The sequence below is a fragment of the Rhipicephalus sanguineus genome, chromosome 11 (assembly GCF_013339695.2).
Source record: "Rhipicephalus sanguineus isolate Rsan-2018 chromosome 11, BIME_Rsan_1.4, whole genome shotgun sequence".
In the NCBI taxonomy this organism is placed as follows: Eukaryota; Metazoa; Arthropoda; class Arachnida; order Ixodida; family Ixodidae; genus Rhipicephalus; species Rhipicephalus sanguineus.
Window position 1 is genome coordinate 99,245,016 of NC_051186.1, and position 20,581 is coordinate 99,265,596.

Sequence of the window (20,581 nt, forward strand, 5' to 3'; positions counted from 1 at the left end):
ACCGGAGGGCCCGGTTGATTTGAACCCTTTGAACCCTGGATAATCCGCCCCTGCTATGGGCTTATTAACGCGTGGACACAAGCTTGCTAGTTTGGTTTTTGCCGAAAACTTCACATCTACGCTGTATCTATTTGCAACGTGCTTTAGGTTGTGTGCCAACTTGTGTACGTATGGAATAACAGCCATTTTCCCTCGCTTATTTGTCTCCGAACTGGATCTTTGTTTTTTGCCCTTTATTTCTCTGGCTAGGACCGTGCACACTGAGAAAATTAACTGTTTCTGGTAACCTGCTTTTTGGAATTTTTCGACTTGACTCTTGAAACTTTCACTGATTAGATGCCCACACGATTTCTGCAAAGCTGACATAATACAGCATTTCACTATCCCCCTCTTTACCAACTTTTGAGTGCCCAGACGCGTAATCTAGCACTGGCTTAGCGCTTCTTGGTTGATAACACCAGCAGATGTGTTCCCCACCAAGTTTCAATTTTAAATCCAAGAATGGCAACTCGTTATTTTTATGCTGCTCGGTAGTGAACTCAAGGCCCATGCTACTTTCTTTAAACACCTTTACACGTTCACTACCTCTCGGGAAGGATCAATGCCATGTGTGAATATGTGTGAATATCCGTGTGTTTTTTGGTGCGCTTCAACAAAATTTTCAATTATGACCTGATTTTTGTTTCAGCCCACGCTTAGAATGAGCATCGAGCATGAACGAGAAAGTGCCGAAGTTGGGTGCTTTAACTATGGAACACTGATTATAACAGGGAGCTTCAAAAAAAGGCTCTCAGGGCAAAAAGTTGGTGTTCAATGGCAGATTAATGCGCCCTGAGATTGTTTGGTTACCAAAAATGGAGTTTTTGTAAGCTAGAAAAGACAGAGGTGTGGTGGAAACGTCACCATTACCGGCCACCTCACAGGTGCCCTGCAATAATTGTGGGTGTGGATCACAGACGGTGGCCAGGCTTTTACCGCCACTTATTTCAAAACTTATGTAACGGGAACCATCCCCTCATTCAATATAATGAGTTTGAATCAAATCGGAGAGTTTAAATCAAATAGGAGGACAATCTTTTTAAACAGTTCTCACAGTAAACACGTATTTTGCTTTCAGACAAACGTCCTCGTGGTCAGAAAGACACAGGTGATTTTCACTGACAATAACCATGTGTCCTTAGAGTTGCTTTAAAGTGCCAGGACTATAGGTACAGCAGGCTGCTATTGGGAGGTGTTTTCAAGAGAAAAACTGTGGGATGCTTGCAGATGTCACAGCAAGGACGAGACACCATCTTTGCAGATCCCTTGACACCAACATTAAAGAAACAATGCTTATGTTAGCAGCTGTTTTTCTACGAAAGGAGAAGAAAATGCTCTCCAGAATGATTTAAATACACACCTTTGAACCAATTCGACAGTAGACTACAATGTTTCATCATAACAGGCATGGAAGGAAAAATAACTGGTGAATAACATGCCGAATACTGTAGTGAAGTTCTCTAGCCGCTCCCAACGCGTGGCGGTCAACAAGAAGGTACTCCTCTGGGTTCCACAGTTCACCATCTAGAGTTAAGAGCACTGACAATGAAATGGCATTCTTAATAGTTCAAGTAGTTGCTTTTTTCATTTCAGTATGTATGTGCAATAAATGCAGAAAAAAATGAACTAGTGCTAACGAATTGTGCGTACTGACACAGCTCCTGTATGATATGCTGATGCAACTATGCTAGGCCTGAAGTATGATCAGTTTTTATTTCAAGAATTTTCGTCACATTTTGGAGCTTTGAAGAAACGCAACGTATATTCCTCTGCTTAGTGTCCTAAGAGAGGAGGTGCTCATTTTACAACTATACAACCATTCAGTGCTGAAATACCAATGTATTTTGATAATCTAGCTTAAAACAAAATCAATGAATTATTCAAGTCAGCTTACAGTTGCAACCATCTAACTTGACTTGCTCTGCAATGCATGAGTTCAACAAACATCTCATCCAATCGACACGCATCCAACAGTTAGGCATATGGGCATGCAGTTCGGAAAAGTCACCCTGCGACCTGTAGCATTAAAAAGCGTACAGGCAACCTGCAGTTCACAGAATATGTACTAAGCTAAAGATAGCTTTGGACCTCTCTTTCGCTACAGCATCGGAAGGTCAACGCAAAGCAAGACAATTCAGAAATGGAAACCGTAGCGCAGCAAAAAAGCGCACACGTAGAAACTCAATCCTCCTTAAGCTGCTGATACAGAAAAAGCTATTATTGCGATAGCAATTATATGGACAGTCTCGGCTGGAAAATGTCCGTCCCCGTCGCCGTCATGCACCGTATATGTATAAGTATGCACATATATATAAAAGCCCCAAAGAAAAATAATTCAGAAAAATGTTTCCGAAGCGCGGAATCGAACCAGGGACCTCTTGCTCCGCAGCGAGTGGCGCTAGCCACTACGCCACGGAACGCAGGTCCTCCGCATAGCTAACGGCGAGCGTTATATACGCACCCTTTGCCGCTGGACGGACTCAGAGATGGCCGACGCTCATAAGCGTTTCTTCATTACCAGCGAGATGGCGCTAGGAGCGCGACGAGCGTATTTAAAAGTCGTCGGCGAGCTCGCTCGCTTCTTCTTATATTTGCGCAAGGAGAACCTTGGCCTTCCGCTGTCTGCTCGCGCGGTTTTCTCGTGGTGAGGGCAAGAGGGATGTTTCAAGCTTTAACCGTGATGTCTGCGCTCATGTTACGGAGCGCCGCTAAACGACGCCGCTAAACGAACAAACAGAAGATGAGCGCGAACTATCAAGTGTCACAGCTCGACACTTGAAGCACGCTAGTTTCCTTCGCTGCTTCGGCCGCCTTTGTAACAGGAGCGCTGTTCAAACTGTGAGTATCCATTGGCGAGCCTCACTTCGTATAGCATTAGTTTCTTGCTATCGCATTCATTGCTTCGCCCTTGCGGCGAAACTGTGATTTTTTAAATATAGCTATACAGCATGAAGCAACAAATATTACAGCACTTCAACAAAGAAAAAAATGCTTCCGCAACTAGTACCGTTTCAGGCTGCTTTTCGTGATGGAAACAGCACGAACTCGCAACTGCAACGCACCAAAAGTGCGCACATGTGCGAATTTCAAACCACTTTAGACTGCTGGCACGCAACACGCCGTTGAAAATAACTATATACCTGCTGAATGTAGCGAATATTGATGGCGTGCTGTGTGTGGCCGGTACAAGTGGAACCGTTTCTGGACAAACGCCACCTTATAACTGTAACCCTCGACGGTTCACATTCATGCTGTCTTGCATTTGCACATACAACAAAAATAATCGCGCACTAAGTCGGCGCGTACCCATGCAAGGCGAAGTATACAGCAATGCATGCGCTGCAAACACAAAGCAAGACGTCTATTCAAGAAAGCCATGCCAGCAAGTGCACAAAATCCAGCCAGTCAAACGAAATGGCTTTCTGATACTTTCAGAGCACATATCATTCGCATGCGTCACTGCGCAATTAAGATTTGAGAAAAGAATGCGACGTACCTGCAGCGGGTGAACGAAACGTGGCCCAACGGCTTCCAAATCAGAACCGATTGCAGAGCCTTCGAAAATGGCGAGACTGGTGACGCATCGGGCGCCCAGCCGGCTGTTCCTTGCCGTGTCTACGCCGCTCTGCGCATGCCCGGTTTCACGCGCGGACCGTAACACAAGGTGCGCCGTCGGGCTAAGCATTCGTCGCAGCGTCCACGCATGTGCACGAGCGGCGAGGAAGGAAAGGCGAGCGCATGACTCCGCTCCTCCCCTTTACTCTTTCCTTTCTTCTCCTCTAAAAGCCAATGCGCATGCGCGCGGCTTGGTATACGGTGAGAATACCGTAGTTTACGTTTACGACGGCGACACCGCCTTTTTTACGCAGTATTGGGCGTAAAAATAACTGTCTGTTTTGACAGTGTACATTACTGTGATATGTGTCATTGTGCAGGTTCACGGATCCGTTAAAGGTAATTTGACACATCGCCTATTCAGGATTTTAATGAGCTGTGAAGTCATCGAGCAAACGTACGCTGCCTGTGCATTCACACGAATGCAACCTGATTTCTTCAGTGCAGAAAACGTAATTCCGATAGATAAGGCAGTCTTATATCTTTAAGAGCGCAGTTAGGCCTTTCATAGGTGCTTCCTTACAATGTTGACATTTCTTTGTTGATTTATTTATTTTATTTTATTTTATTTTATTCATTTATTTGTTTACTTACTTACTTACTTACTTACTTACTTACTTACTTACTTACTTACTTACTTAATTAATTAATTACTTACTTACTTACTTACTTACTTACTTACTTACTTACTTACTTACTTACTTACTTACTTATTTACAATTTATTTTATTTTACCCCAGGGACCAATGGCATTAAACAGGGGAGTGGGTTGTTACAGCAAAATAATTGAACCTGATGTAGTCAGTACAATAAATTTTCACATATAAAGCTTGTATAATACAATGTTAGATCATACATCAAAAAACATAATTATACAATGTCAGCTGATCCATCAAAGATCCCAGCCAGATATTAATTAATACTAAACTGAAGGCTCCTCTGTATACCCGAATCAGCAGATTTACTTCCTGCGTGGCGAGGGTCCGATCTCGTTTTAAAAACATTTCTCTCCACATACTCTCAATTCGCAGGCTCACCGGCAGTTCAGTACTCCAGCCGAGTGGTCCTTCAAGAACCGAAATGGCAAGCGACGCTTTCACGTACATCGATGGCCTGTACATCGGCAAGGCTTTTCCCGAAGACGCCGTGAGATCGACCATCGCCTACAAGCCGCGAGCGGGAGACCTGTTCATCGTAACTTACCCCAAGTGCGGCACTTCATGGATGCAGCAGATCGTCTACAACATACTCACCGACGGCAACATACCGGACGACAAGACGGACGCCATCCTGCGCTTTGCCTTTTCTCGAGATCCAAGGAGCCGACGCCGCAGCGCACGCACTCAAGCCGGGAGCCTTCAAGACCCACCTGCCCTTCTGGATGAACCCTTACTCGCCCGACGCCAAGTACATCTACGTCGCCCGAAACCCGTACGACTGCTGCGTGTCCTTCTACCACCACACCAAGAACTTTGACACGTACCACTACGAAGACGGCACGTTCGACGACTTCCTCGACAAGTTCGTCGACGGCAAAGTGGACTTCGGAGACTACTTCGACCACCTCTTGTCGTGGTACGAGCATCGCGACGACCGTAACGTCCTCTTTGTCACCTTCGAGGACATCAAGCGTGACCCGAGGGCTTGGATACTGCGCGTGGCCTGACTTCATGGGCGAGGCTTACTGGAGCCAAACTACGCGACGACGAAGCCTTGCTGGACAAGATCGTGAACGCCGTCTCGTTCGAAAATATGAAGGATTCCCTGAATTCGAAGTATGACGCCGTTAAGACGAAAGTCGACGCTGTTGAGCAGCGGAGCTCGCATAAATCTGACTCGCCTTCGCAAGCTAGAGAGTGGCACCCGGCTTTGCTGAAGGGTTTCGAGGCTTTCAAGGCGTACTTCTCCCAACCCATGAAGGGCAACTTCGCTCGAAAGGGTGCAGTAGGTGACTGGAAGGAGCACTTTAGCGATGATCACGTAGCTAAGATGAAGCACTACATCGCTTCGAAGACAGCAGGAAGTGACGTAATGAGCCTTTGGCCGGATGTTCCCGTCGATTAAGTAGAGTGTTGCCTTAAAAAATAAGGCTGTAGCAATGTTAGCGGCATCGGACAAAGCGAGTTTTCACCATGTCACTTTTATGCAGGACATAGGTTGTTAAAGGTTTCGAAATGTTCACGGTACTGACTGAGATACAGGCAACGTTATGGCAAGATACGTAATTAGGAAACGCACCATTTACCTTATATTTGCACCGTTGAATGCAACGTTCAGAGTTCGGCAGTAATGCCATGTGTGCTGCACTAATAATAAACTGAAACCGCAGTCGCCAAAAGCTTTGTCATTTCATTTCCGCTGAGCCACATACCACAGATATCGAGGTAAATCATTCTCTAATTAAATGCCTACACGTTCGCTTTCCAAAGCAAACCAAAATTTTAATTCTCTTGCAAGTAACTCTATCACAAAGAAAGAGATGTGGAGACATTTAATATAATGTATTACAATTTATACGTAGTGAAGCAATGAAACGGTGAATTATCGTGGTCTGTTGAAGGAAGCCACACAACGCTCAGTTCTGGAAGGAAAAGAGTTGGGGTGAAACGGATCAATTACCAGTCGCGAAAGAGGAGGAGGAGGAAAGAACTTAACGGACGCCAAGGACAGGGCCAGATGAGGTGGAGGGGCTGGGATCAGGGGAAGAGGAATACTGCTGGCCCATAGGCAGCTCTAGGTAACCGAAAGTCCTTGCGATATATTGAAGAAAAACGTTTGTACATGTACATTCGGCTAATATAAAGAATAAAACTCAACCATTTTTAGCAGAGCACTTCAATCTTTTCGCTTTCTGAAAAAATGCCTATAGCATGCACAAGCTGACGACTGGAGCTTTGTTTCCTGAAAGCACAAAGGACTTTTTAGAGGCGAAGCACGTTAGTGTCTCGGCTTGTCGGCGTGTCATGTCGTCACGGTCCATCATAAGCGGGCATGCGGCACAAAATTTGGGTAAATCGTACTGCTCGCCACCGGCCCATACTGAGTTAAAGGTTCGCCGTTACTGCCTAAAACATTATGTTTGACTTAGCAGCGGTGTCAGAATCCCCAAAGAAATTTCTCAGGGCGCTCAAGTTCCTTATCTGAAACCAGAGACCAAACGTGGATTTCTACGGTAAAGAAAGACATCTATTTGAAACACCACTTCTTGAAACATACCTGCAAAGTGATGGTGCTAACGCCACCGGTCCACTAAAAAATGAAGAAGGCAACAGTTAGCCCAACAAATAGCCGACGACGTTAGTGGAGATGAAACACCCTTCCCTACATGCCTCAGGAAACAGAAACCGGGCGTGCAGGGAAAGCACCATTAGGGTAAGCTTCATTCCAACGCAGTTTTCCTACGGCGTTAGTGGAGCTGAAACACCCTTCCCCACATGCCCTTTTTCAGGCTTGGCACCACTAGTGCCTCATCAAAAGCATTTCTCTCAAAACAATGTGGCGAATTATCTCGGTCAGGCCCTTCTTCTTCTTCTTCTTTCTCTCATTGCTTATTAGCAGCGATTTTGCTGTGGAAAGCACCGGCGCACACTGCAAGCGTCGCCCCTCCCCAGTTCCTTTTTTTTTTTTTTAGAGCACGTGGCCGATATTCTGTCTACCCACCAAATATACAGTTACGGAGTGTCTCACGCAAGTACAGCCATAACAAACGGAAGTGAAAACAGTATGCCCAGACGAGACATCTACGAACGATGACCCACACGATATTATGCAATGTACTGTAGTATGCAATAATGACTTCATAATGATTAATGGACGTCAATAAAAACTGATTACTCAGAATCAATGACGACAGAAAACGACGTAATCGATGGCCGTCATCTTATCAAGTGATATCCTTCATGACATCTCACGAAATTTTGCTCAGGTCTCGCCGAATCACGCAATGTGTCTCGACTCATGAGACATGTAAGGTTTTCGCCTTTATAAACTTTACTTATTATTAGCTCTCCACGATTTAGCTGGAGCACCTGGACGAGGCGTGGGATGTTGTCACTCTCCTACAATATGACGAACTTTGTAGTACTGAATGGCAAATGTGGAAAATCTTGCAACGTGGTGAAATGGCTCTCAGCCACGCGCTATCACTGCCCCTAGTGATAGCGGCTTTGTCTTCCTTCCTACGTGTCCATTACAGGCCTGCAAAAAAAAATGGAGTTCACTTAGACTCACGCAAGAAATATATTTAGCTCTGAGGGCTCACTCGGACTCAGACTCACCAAAATTTTTCTCAACCGGACTCACTCGGACTCAAGCTCACCAAAATATTATTCAGCCGGACTCACTCAGACTGAGACTCACGGGGCCGATCTGAGTCTGAGTGAGTCGACTCATGAGTGAGTTTGCAGACCTATGTTGCCCGTGCACAAGGGCGCGTCTGCTTCACGTGTGAAGGAAACACCAAAGTCTCACCCTCCGCGTAGTGAAGGTCTCAGGCCGTCCACGCATACGAGGCACACTGCCCTAATCTGAGCCGACTGTGTCACGATATGTGCAGCGAATGAGCAATAGATTCCACCACGTTGGCTCTCTATGGTACATGCAATGGATTTAGAATGCAAATGTAGCTTAGCCAGCGCCGTGACCGCGCGCCTCAATGCAATGAATGTTTATCCATCCATCCATCTGTTCCTCTCAAGTTTCTCCGCGGATCGCTATGAGGCGAGATGGCCTTTTGGGCCCATAATATCACTTCGCAGACTTTCGCTGCGCTGTAAAAAGAGCAGCGATTGAGGAATTTTTGCAGCGGAGAGGCATTTGGCAGATCTTATTTATTTCTTCGTGCCGCTGTTCGTACGCAAAAACTCCTAGTGCCCTCTAGGAAGCAGTGGAAGAACTCACTTCAATGCATTAGTTCTTCCTCCGCTCCATAGAGAGCACTTGCGGTTTAATCAATTCAATGTTTCAAACGTGTATTTGAAGTATAGACTATAAAACTTATCAAACCCTTGGAACCCTCTAGGCCGTGGTGGAATACCTAATGCCAAAAAATTCGGGGACCCTTAAACTTCGCCTTTAAGAGTTGAACGCGAAATGATATCCGCACGCATGCACAACACAAGAGCGTGCGCTGTGTGTGGGGTGTGTTCTTGAGTGGAACCGTGTGTGAATGTGAGTGTGTTTTTTGAGTGACTGCAAAGTTGCGCTAAGTATATTTAATATGACACACACACGCACACAGCTATCGCCTTCCAAATCGCTAGCCTGCCTTCGCCTCTCGCTGGAGACCGAAACTGTGCAGCAAGAAAAGCCGAAGTACAAACGACCTCCGGCTACTATCTCTATTTGCGTCTACCTCGAATTTTCGCTCACGGCCAACGCTGCTCTTTCGCTCACGATCAAAGGCGCCGACGCCGCCACCGACACCGGAACTTCTGCAGGAACGAGCTTTTAATTCTATCGCGCTAAAACGGTCGGTACGTGTTTCGCCACGTCAGTCGAGTCGATGCTCCGCGTTGGCACGGTCGTCCGTAGAAAGTACGCGATCGTTGCGCACTGTAAAACGCTTGGGTAGCAGCGCGCCCATTAAGAACGCTCACGAGAGGAGCAGAGACGGGAGCGCGCCCGTCAGCTCCGATAGTCACCCACGTTCACAAAATGGGATGGTCCCAAATTTCATTGTTTTATTGCGATAGCAATTATATGCACAGTTCGGCTGATTTTTGCCGTCGCCGTCACGTCATGCGCTGTATATATATATGTCTATATATATACATATATGTCTATATATATATACATATATATATATATATATATATATATATATATATATATATATATATATATATATATATATATATATATATATATATATATATATATATAACAGCTACAAAGAAAAATAATTCAGAAAAACTTTCCGACGCCTGGAATCGAGCGGGCGACCTCTCGCTTTGCAGCGCGCAGCGTTATAGGGTTAGGCCGCGTGCGTGGCGCGCCAACGGCAAGCTATTTATATACACCATTTACTTCAGCATGCTTTCTTAGTCACCACATAGATGGCGCGATGTGCGTGCGTGGCGCGCTTTAAAGATCGTCGCGCCGCTCCTGCGAACGCCGTTGCTCTTCGCCCTACAGGGCGTGGTCGCCTTCGTGCGCTTATCTCGAGGAATGAAGGTGGCGGCCGGTGGGGGTGAAACGGGGGGTTCTATGTCTTGTGCTATCCCCGCGATGTCCGCGCTGAAGTCACAGAGCGTACGAAGGTCGCTTCGCTCGCTGCACCGGCCGCGTTTGCGAAAGGAGCGCGCTGTTCAAACAGAAATAGATAACAGCTGTGACAGTTAGTTCGCGCTCGTCCTGTGTGTACCTGTTCGTTCGTTTCGTGCGTCCTGCTTTATGTTTGAGCAGTGCGCTTTAAGTGTCGAGCTGTGACGCACGATATAGTTCCCGCTCGTCCTGTGTGCGTTCTTTTCGTGCGTCCTTTGGGCTCGAGCGACGCGCTGGCAATTTCGAGCGGCTTTCCGTTCTTCCCGTTACATTCCAATTTCTTGCTATCGCATTCATTGTTTCACCGTCGCGGCGAAACTGCTACTTTTTTGTGCTACATTCGGCGCATGCAATAATCATAATTTTTGGAGATTTACTTCTCAAAACCACGATATAGCTACGAGGGACGCCGCGGTTGAGGGTTACGGAAATTTTCACCATCCGGCGTTCTTTAATGTGCACCTAAATCTAAATACACGAGCCTCTAGCATTTCGCTTCCATCAAAATGCGGCCGTCGCGGCTGGGATTCGGTCCTGCGACCTTCGGGTCAGCAGTTGAGCGCCTTAAAAACTGGACTACCGTGGCCGATCCGTGGGTCCGTGCTCTCAATAGTGCACGTCGCATTTTCATTGGAGGAGAAACGGCTACAGGCCCGTGAATGAAGCCCACAAACCCGCCGCGGTGGTCTTGTGTTTGTAGTTGCAGACACGAAGGTCGCGGGACCAAATACCTGCCGGCGCGGACGCGTTGCCATGGAAGCAAAGTGCTATAGGCCCGTGTTCTTAGGTTCGGGCGCACGTTAAAGAACCCCAGGTGGACTAAATTTCCGGAGCCCTCCACTACGGCGTGCCTGATAATCACATCGCGGTTTTGCCATGTAAAACCCCAGAAAATATTATTAATAGTGCACGTGATATTTTGGACCAGCCTTACACACGCCAATAACTGTACCAGGCCGTGTGTACCTCGGCACTTTCGAATGCACCACGTATCTCTGATCATGAACGTGAACCTGTTTATCTGGAAGCGCTAATTGGCTGTACGTAAGGTTACAGTAGATTTATAAATAGCTACTCGCTATCATGCGGGAACCAGTTATCTTAACAGCTGCACTAAAGTGATGGTGCACCAGTTGCACACGTGCGGCTGCGGAACCGCACTGCTGCGCAGAATCTTTTAATGCTCGAGTGGGTCTGCCCGTGTGACTAAAGCACCCGTACCTTGCGGTTCAACCGAACGCACAGCATTCGTTGGACTTCGTTAGTTTGCCCGTGTCACATCAGTGCAGGTAAGGTATGGCTTTGCCTCCCCAGACGTATAATAACCTTTGCCCGTCAGTGTAGTGCAGTTATTGAAGCGACAGGCCCCCTAACCGCAGTCGGTTCCATATGAGTACACTCTCTACGGTGTTGCCTAGAGGTGAGTATTTGTATAAGGCGGTTAGGAAAATTTGTCTGGGCGTTGTTACTAGTATTTAACGAATTCTCCCAGTGCGTAAGCTCATAAAAACTCGCTCGTGCACTGTGCTGTGCACCAAATGGTGCAAAGCCAAACGGTAGTGATAATTACGCGCCAGATGTTTATGATGATGATGATAATGCTCGAAATTATGAGGATGATGATCGATCACATACACTCGCGCGCTGACAGCTTGGCTGACGACTTTTGCCCGATGCAGAAGTGGCTTAATTTTTTAGGAGCTGGCTCGCCCGGTCCTAAAGCTGGGGCAGTGTCCCGCGTCGTAAGCGTAACCTTAGTTCCATAGGCGACCGCTGCAGGCGCAGCTCGCGCGAAAGAGAAGTCATCTTCCTCTTTTTGTTCGAGCGCCTTGATGATGGCATTAACGCAGGCAAAGCCACATATAGCATAGCCAACTGTAGCATGCGCACGCTCGCGCGGAAAAGAAGCCTTCTTCCTCTTGCTCTTCGAGCGCCTTGATGATGACATTTAACGCAGGCAAAACCACATTTCCTCGATTTTTCTCGACCACTCGTTCGGCCACAGCTGCAAGGTCTGCGACCGCTTGTGGTTCGACAACAACCTGACCACAATCGCTACTATAAAAACGTGTGACGTCTTTATATGACAGTAGAGGAATTATATGAAGCATTCACGGTTTACCCGATTATCTCCGCGCCAGCTCCTCAATCATCATTCACTTCGTGGATATGGTGTGATTTTTTTTTTCGCTCTTCTTTTTTCCTCGCTCTTTCTATCGACTTGGCGAAAAATATTCGCGTTAAGCCTAGAGTTTCGCGCGATACATGCGCGTTTGTGTTGCGATACATCCTTTTGCTTTCCGCGAAGCTGTTGTTTACGGAACCACCTTTGCGCGGTGGTCGTGTGACACAATTATCAATCCGCAACGCCACGAAAAAAGCCGCCCTCCGTTTGCTCTTCGGCAACAAGAACCTCGTCATGAGTCGCTCGTATCGCCGATTCTATCTACGAAGCAATTGGCTCGAGATAATTCTCGCTGCTTTCATGCCGCGATGTTTTGGGTGTGAACCAAGTGCAGGCAACCCCCAGAAGCGCGACTCGTGATCTCTGTAACGTCACGTGATGCGCTTACCCCATACGTAAAGAAGGGAGATCGACGCAACTTTGAATAGCGTGTTATTCACCGCGTGGAACTAGACTTGCGTGATACTTCTGTGCAGCTGGTAGGGAGCACTATAGAACGCAGTCCTCATTGGTTTTATCCTTTCCACCTGGCCACTTTCGCAACGCCGTTGATTTGCATGTACGCTATGCTAAAGACACGACACGTATATGGCTTCTGGAATTGTAATCGTGCCTAGCGCTCATTCGATTAACGGATTGGGTTCCGGAGAGCATTGATCGTGACGCCTACACTTGAAGAACCTAATTCTACAGTGCATGTTCTATTGGAGTCTCCCACGTAAATGCCAGATCATTACCACCAGCGGGTTACAACACTAGGCTTAACAGCAGTTTGAACTTTTATCCAGCAAGTGAATCCGTAGTTGTTGCAGCGGCACCTGAGAAGTCAGCATGCCTGAGGAACAAGTGAGTGTCTTTCCTTTTTTTTCTGTTTTTGTTATTTTAGGGTCTGCATTTGTGACTGCACTATATTTTAGACTTGACGTACCTGCGAGGACAAATTTCCTCGCGCATCTCACATGGCAGAAACCGGTCGCAGTGCGCAGAGGTATTCTATCAGCTAACTTCGTTTGACTGTGTGGCCTTTAATGATGTTTTGCCGTGTGTTTTTATGCTGTTTCTGAACATACGTGCTCTTGTCACTTTAATTAGTCAACCATTCCGTTTTTGCATTGCCTTTATTGATGTTTTGCCGAGTGTTCTTATACTGTTTTTGAACATACCTGCTTCCACCGCATTAATTCGTCTATAAATTAGTTTTCGTGTTGCCCATATTGAGTTCTTCCATATATTTTTATTATATTTGTGAACGTATACTAAATTTATTCCCTGCGCGTACTAATTTTTTTTGTACAATTCTGATGGGAGGCCCTCCAACAGTTCTTACTTTTGGGCGTCATTCTGAACACGTTGCACCTTCATATATTCATTGTACTCTGCGATTCTTTTTAATCAACTTGAAACTTGAGAGTGTTGAGGGGGGGGTTGACTTCTTCGAGAAAACGAAAACACAGTGTCTCGTCGTTGCTTACGTTGCTGTCCGAGGCATCGTTGCGTTGTTGCTCAAGACAAAGCTTAGCCAACTCGCACAAATAGTATTCATTTTATTTATTTCCCCATTCCCACAACGCCGTAGTTGCATTACTGCAAGGTAGTGGCGGGGGGGGGGGGGGGTAATTACATTTCATTAATAGAATGTGGAAACGGAATGCAGAATATAAAGATGATAACTTATAGCAATAATGGCATCCCAGAACACATTTATCCCAATATGCAAAGGGCAAAGTCATGAAAAAGTTCTAATACGCATGTCACAAGTCACAACGATGAGAAACAAACACTGTTACCGGGTAACTTTACTATATCTTCAGAGGGTTCATTCCATCTAGAATTGTTGTTAAAAATCAGTAGTGTCAAAATAAGTGATTTTGAAGGAGTGGTCTTGTATTTTACGTGTGTATTGACAACCCATCAAACGGTACGCTGGTACCAGTAGGTATATTCATCTTCAAAAGTGCGCTTAGTGAACATAGCCACCAATGAAAGAGTACAGGACATAAGACAACGAGCGTAAGGCAACGCTCGTTGCCTTGACTCCTGTACTTTTTCCTTTGTGTCTGCGTTCACTAAGCGCACTTTTGAAGATGAATCGACACCAACTAGCCTACGTCATAGCTCTCCTCACCAGTAGGTATATCGCTTCATTAGTTCCCGATTTATTATAACGCGTGCTATGTAAAAATTTTAATCGAAGTTTCCGTCTTCTCGATTGTAGCCTTACGTGTTAGGCCGATTAGCGCTGTAAAAAGCCTTATGTGACCTTAACAACCACGTTCGTTCGAGCAATAAACAGCCTTATGAGAGCCTTTCGTTTTTTTCTTTTCTTGCTTTTATCATGAGGCTGCACCGATAATGACCCCTTCCCTATATATAGCTGCATTACTGCATTTGCGTGCATCGCAACGCAATTACTTGAAGATTTATACGCCGGCCTGATGGTAAAAGTAGTCGGTCAAACTGATGGGCTGCACCATAGATGGGCTGGAATGTGAAACTGTGAATGATTTAGCGTACTGAATGTGCTCTACTATGTGAGAGCTGTAAGCTGTCCCTACTTAAAATGTGGAATAAGACTCGTTCGTTGGCTTACTCAGTGGAATGTCCAAACCTTGCATGCTAGACTACCCACCTGTAGTGGAAAGCTTGCCTTCATTATGAGGCAACCCTGAAGCAGCAGCAACCGAGCGCACCCGCCCTATCTTTTGCACCGAAAGGGACTGTAAGGAAACTAGGCAGGCAACCGTTGGTTGGCCCTTATGGTCTTTAAATTAAATACCCTAGCACGCATATGCTACATATAGCAGGGCTGGGCAGAGATACTCAGAAAAGTATTACGGAATACAGATATCGAAATACATGAACTGGAAGCCTAAAATACAGATACTGAGATACATTTGCCTTTAACGTAACGGGATATTTCGGAGATACTTTTGCAATAAGACGAAGAAAGTATTCCGGAATACAGTTACAGCGATACAGATACTGGAATACTTTTTTTATTTCAAGGGTGCTCATACTACGAAAATACATTTATTAGTGCAGCAGAATGCTGTAACTAAAGTTACAGCGCATCGAAACGTTCGCTCATTTATTTATTTATTACAGTACCCTCAGTGCCATTAAGACATTGCAGGGGAGGGGGGTGGACAAACTGCATAATTAGTAATAATGACATAATTGCAAGTATCAATTGCAATAAAAATACACTATTTCACAGCAACAGTAACAAGGATTGGACACCGAAATCGACATACTTGGCGAACAAACTAAGCTACGCTAGAAATAGCACACTTGAAGCAAATCACTCGAATCACTAATGAACACCAGTGAATTGAGAAAAAGCACGCACTGTTTATTTTGAAGATCTGCTTTGCTGAGAAGGTTGCTGTGTAGGCTTTTCAAATAGGCTGTCTTCTAGCAGCGTCGGTTCAGCCTCAGCACAAGACTCACGAAAGAAAAAAAGTCTGCCTACCGCTGAGGGCGAGCACACATTCGTGTTATAGTGAATAAATATCGCCTTCATAGCCGGATTGCCCTGCAGCGTGGCGATATCTCTTCTCCGGTCATCTAGATACCGAAACACTTCCGCCCTCACTTGGGTTGTTCTGACTGTTCAGAATCTGAAGTCTGTCCCCATCTTCGGAATCCTAAGCCATCTGACCTTGTCGGCTTCAATGAAGCTGTCACCACCATCGACGCTGCCAGCACCCATTTCAGAAAGCCGCAACAGGCGAAGTCGGCTCCGGCGGTGGGGGAGCCTGATACCACAAAGACCGTTTCACGCACGTAATCAATTAGGAACGCACCCTGACATTGGAGAGGTGGCTGAAAGCGCGTCAAAGATAGCCATCTTCTAGTCACTTCCGCCGCGACTACGGGAACTGCTTTTGGAAGTGCCGCCGCTTTGAGAACTGAACGGACGCGAAGCATTGCAAAGCCTGTTCCAAGGCGGTATCCGCGTGGGGGGTCGCGAAGTAATGGCTTGCCACCCGAAAAAAATTAGGCGTGCTGCACTGACCTTGAGAGACAGCGACTTTCGTCGGCAGAGGCCGACAACACTGCCCCCGCGATTCTGCAGTCTGCGGCGTCGCGCGCTTTACCACATGGACCATTCTGTGCTTGAGGGGAAGCCATCGCCGCCCTATCTGTCGGCGACCGGCGGTGCGCCTTTGCTTGTCTTGGCACAAAAAAGAAAAAAAATCGTCATTCCCCCATTGGAAACACGCCTCAACTCATTTCCGACACAAAAAAAACAATGTAACGAGATACCCGTGTCCTGCATAGTATCGCGATACAGGCGATACATCGTGAATGTATTTCACTACTGAGATACAAATACATTTTTCAAATGTATCTCGATACCGAAATACAGATACTCAAAAGTATCTCTGAAATACTATCGCGATACTCTTGTATCGCGATACTGCCCAGCCCTGCATATAGTAACATATGTGTTCATGGTTTTAACCTCTTTGAGTGGTATAGAACGGGTGTTTAGCATTCCCCATCACTGTGAAGTTAGAATGCCTGCCCAGCTGCGTATTCCATCTTCGTCTTCAGTGAATGTGGCGAAGTACTGTGTTTATGTTGTACTATACATTAAACTAGGTGAACAGACCTGAAAAGTGAGGAAACTGATATCGCGCCCTCGTAAACATCAGTAAACGAGGCCATTAAACAATGCAAATTAGTACTGTTTCACTTGTCTGCAATACTCTTCATATTGTTTTTTTTTCACTCGTTGTTCACTAGGCAAAGCAAAACAGAGAATTTGGCCAGTAGGTGTAAGTTGGTCATTTTAGTAGTGCACCGAAAGATAGCGCAGGTAGCGACGGCGTGGCTATGCCTTCGCTCTTCTCGAGTTCTTGTTCTTGTGTTGCAGTTTAAAACGGCCCATGAAGCTATAAATATCATAAACTGTGACAATATACTGTGACGAACTGCGACAATACTGCGACAATGCTGTGACATACTGTGACATGCCGCTCATACCGTGACAAAACATAACGGTGCAGCCTACGAAGCAAGACTTGGAAAATGTGGCCCGAAGCCGTCGCGTCGGTTCGTACGTCTTCTGCGACCACTTCCCCGAGGAGATCCTCCGAGGAGCCCTCGCTTACCGCCACCGTCCAGGGGAGGTGTACATCGTCACGTACCCCAAGTGCGGCACAACATGGATGCAGCACATCCTGTACCACGTGTACAGACTTGGCCAGCCACCGCCAGGCGTCGAGCATTTCTTCCGCAGCATGCCTTTTCTCGAGAGGCATGGCGTAGAGGCCGTCGCTGGACTCCCTTTTCCCGGTGCGTTGCTTCCTTCGAGAACTTGTATAAGATTGGTGATGGTGTAAGCTAGTGCTCCCATAAAATTACAGCATTCGTGTAATTTTATCATGACCTGCTTTTTGCCAGTACACTCATCTACACATCCGAGTGGCCAACCAGTGCACTGTGCGATGTCCGCGCACATTAGCCAACATCAGATGGTCGAAATTTCTGGAAAGAGACAGAAACAACTTTAATAAGCATAAAGCTCCCTGGTTACTGTGGTTGAAGCCCCTCGTTTAGGGCCCCACGGGAATTTGTGGCTCGCCGGGCCTGGTCAAAGGTCGCCAATTGGCTTCCCTGTAGTCGAAATTTCCGGAGCTCTCCCCTAGAGCATACCTCCTAATCATAAAAAAGCAGAAAACTGGGCGAGTTGGTATGTATTCATCGTCACAGGATAGCGCGCACTTGCAACGGGGACAAAGGGAGAAGAACACGACAACACAAGCGCTAACTTTCAACTAAGGTTTATTCAAGGAAAAACGGAAGAGAAGAAAATAACACAAAATACCGCGCATGCGTCACTGCGCAGAAAACATAACTAAATTATAAGCCACACATGCGCGTTATTTTGTGTTATTTTCTTCTCTTCCGTTTTTCCTTGAATAAATTTTAGTTGAAAGTTAGCGCTTGTGTTGTCGTGTTCTTCTCCCTTTGTCCCCGTTGCAAGTGCGCGATATCCTGTGACGATGAATACCTCCTAATCGTATTGTGGTTCTGGCACGTAAAACTCCAGATAATATTATTGCCATTCCTTCCTTCCTTCGTGTTATAACGTACCCATCAGTGTTTTGAAACACCCGAGTCCTCCACTGTGGCTTTAACTGCAGGTAGCGCAATCAAGACGCATATGCTCTACGACGAAGATCGCATCTGTCCCGAAGCCAGGTACATCTACGTGGTTCGCAACCCGCTTGACTGCTGCGTCTCCTTCTACCACCACTACAAGCTGTATCCCATCTACCGGTTCGAACGAGGCACCTTCGATGAATTCTTCGAGCTTTTCCTCGCCGGCGACGTGGACGGTGGTGACTACTTCGACCACCTGTCGTCCTGGTACCCGCACCGCAATGACCACAATGTGCTTTTCATGAGGTTTGCACTGTTATTATATATTATAGCTGCCTTTACTCAGCGATGTTGTAGTCAGGAGCAGCAATGTTCTTCACAGTAAGAATGCCATCGAGCCGTTAAGCTTTAATGAATGTAAAGTTTCATTTCATAACAAATTCGTCGACAAGAAAGAAAGAAAATGCCGGGTTGTTAACAAGAGCCTTGTTAACTACTCTGCACGCACTGGGAGAGGAAAAAATTGCGGCAGCCCCACGCATTGTGTGAATCGGTGTCGTGCGAAGCAGTAAGCGCTTAGGGGCCCATGCCACAATTCTTTTCCTTTTTTTCTGAGCCAAGCGTTACGAAGTGGATCGACGTCTCCCTGCATTAGTTGTGCCCTTGCCAAACACATCGACTACGCTGGCGCGCAAAGAGTAGCTTGTAGTGCTATGTAACGTCAGCAGTCGCGTTAGAGCATATACGTCAGTTTTATCGAAACGTAGTGCACGCTATGGTGCGATGATGTGCATATTATCGGCAGCGGTTTTCGGCGTATTCCTCTAGGGCCGAGCAGCGGTTGTCTATAGCTTGCTGAGTCATAGGAGTACATATGTAATGTTTATTACACTGTTACGAAAGTAGATAGCCAACACTGCAACCACAATTAATTCTTTGCGGTCCAAAACCTATACCCACTTTCCGGCTCTAGCGGTCCGAAACTATTTCGCCAGTTTCTGGCGCCGCGAATAAAAAAATCACAGCATATCCACGGAGTGAATGATGATGAGTGGGCGAAGCTGCGGAGGTTCATCGGTAAACCGTGAATCTTCCGTGAATTCTGCCCAGTACATCACCACCGACGTGAGATCGGGCGCGTTTAAACTAAAGGTTCGATGAGTTATGACGACTTGCAGCTCACTTTAATTTTACATGTACGCTGTGAATTTTAATTGTTTAGAAAACCATTGCTTTAGAAAACATCTGGCGTCTTTCGTTAAGCAGCTGGCGTCTTTTCGTTTTGCTTTAGAAACATCTGGCGTTCTTTCGTTTTGCTTTTAGAAAACATCTGGCGTCTTTCGTTGGTTTATTTCATCAATCAATGGCGTTTTGAACAATATTTTTATTGTTTAATCACGCACAGGAGAAATCTCACCAGGCACTACCTTGGAGGTAAACAATGGCTGCTAATGGGAATGAGAGACAGAAGTCGGCTTTTAGCTAACACTTACACTTCTACTTCTACTAACGTTTCCTACTGGAACAAGCCAATGGCTGCTAATGGGGAATGAGAGACAGAAGAATTCGGCTTTTAGTTAACGCGCACGCAGCGAATTTTATATTGTTCAACAACGCACAGGAGAAATCTCCCACTGGCACCACCTTGGAGGTCAAGATCTGGTACTAGCGTTACGACTGGTTACGCACTAATACGACTACGAGGGACGAACGGGTGCCGCCTTAAGGAGCTTCGCCCCGAAAACACAAACTGTGGAAGAGAAACGCACAGAATATTTATTTTTGCTCCTGCGTTCTGCAGGCAACTCTTTTAGCGATATTTCCGCAACGCATGATACCGCTCAAAGCATTCTCCTCTGTGCAGGCCAGGGTTTTCACCGCTGCCGTCGTCGTCTTTGTCACTCACTTCTGTCCAGTGGCGTACCAGCTCGTTCGCGAGTGGGGGGGGGGGGGGGTAAGGGGGGGGGGGGGGGGGGGCGTCGCTCATTCTGTCCGCCGTGCAATATATATATTTCTCAGCGGGGGGAGGGGTGCTAGCGCCCCTCTTGACCCCCCCCCCCCGGTAGATACTATGCTTCTGTCGAATCAATGTCATCACTGTCTGGTGGAGGCACCACGTAATTCTCTTCCTCCCTAAAGTCATCCTCGCTTTCGCTAAAAGCACCACCGTAAAACGCACGCGGTGAAAACGTGGCCATGCTTCTCAGCGAACCGCGCGCGCGAGTGGGTACGCTCTAGGCCCCGTGCTAAACATAGTGCTCCACATTAGTGTAAAAAAACTAAAACCGCAACAAACAAAGCTCACTTATTCCTCAAGAGATGGCACTTCATGTATACAAAAAATGCGCGCGATTCGCAGTGAGA

At 46.5% G+C, this 20,581-nt stretch overlaps 2 protein-coding genes across 2 annotated transcripts in view; both read left to right on the forward strand.

Annotated features, from left to right (window-relative positions):
• LOC119373784 (sulfotransferase ssu-1-like) overlaps positions 1–5,411 on the forward strand; it is a 65,129-nt gene extending 59,718 nt beyond the window's left edge. Inside the window, 2 exon segments of the mRNA XM_049410773.1 lie at positions 4,686–4,952; positions 4,954–5,411. Of these exon segments, the coding sequence (XP_049266730.1) occupies positions 4,735–4,952; positions 4,954–5,320 (585 nt within the window). The 5' untranslated portion in view covers positions 4,686–4,734 and the 3' untranslated portion in view covers positions 5,321–5,411.
• A 7,130-nt stretch (positions 5,412–12,541) lies between these two features.
• The window catches only part of LOC119373708 (sulfotransferase ssu-1), a 30,571-nt gene continuing 22,531 nt past the window's right edge, over positions 12,542–20,581 (forward strand). The window contains exons 1-3 of the mRNA XM_037643773.2: positions 12,542–12,949; positions 17,119–17,407; positions 18,259–18,523. Of these exons, the coding sequence (XP_037499701.1) occupies positions 12,935–12,949; positions 17,119–17,407; positions 18,259–18,523 (569 nt within the window). The 5' untranslated portion in view covers positions 12,542–12,934. The remainder of the gene's footprint in view (positions 12,950–17,118; positions 17,408–18,258; positions 18,524–20,581) is intronic.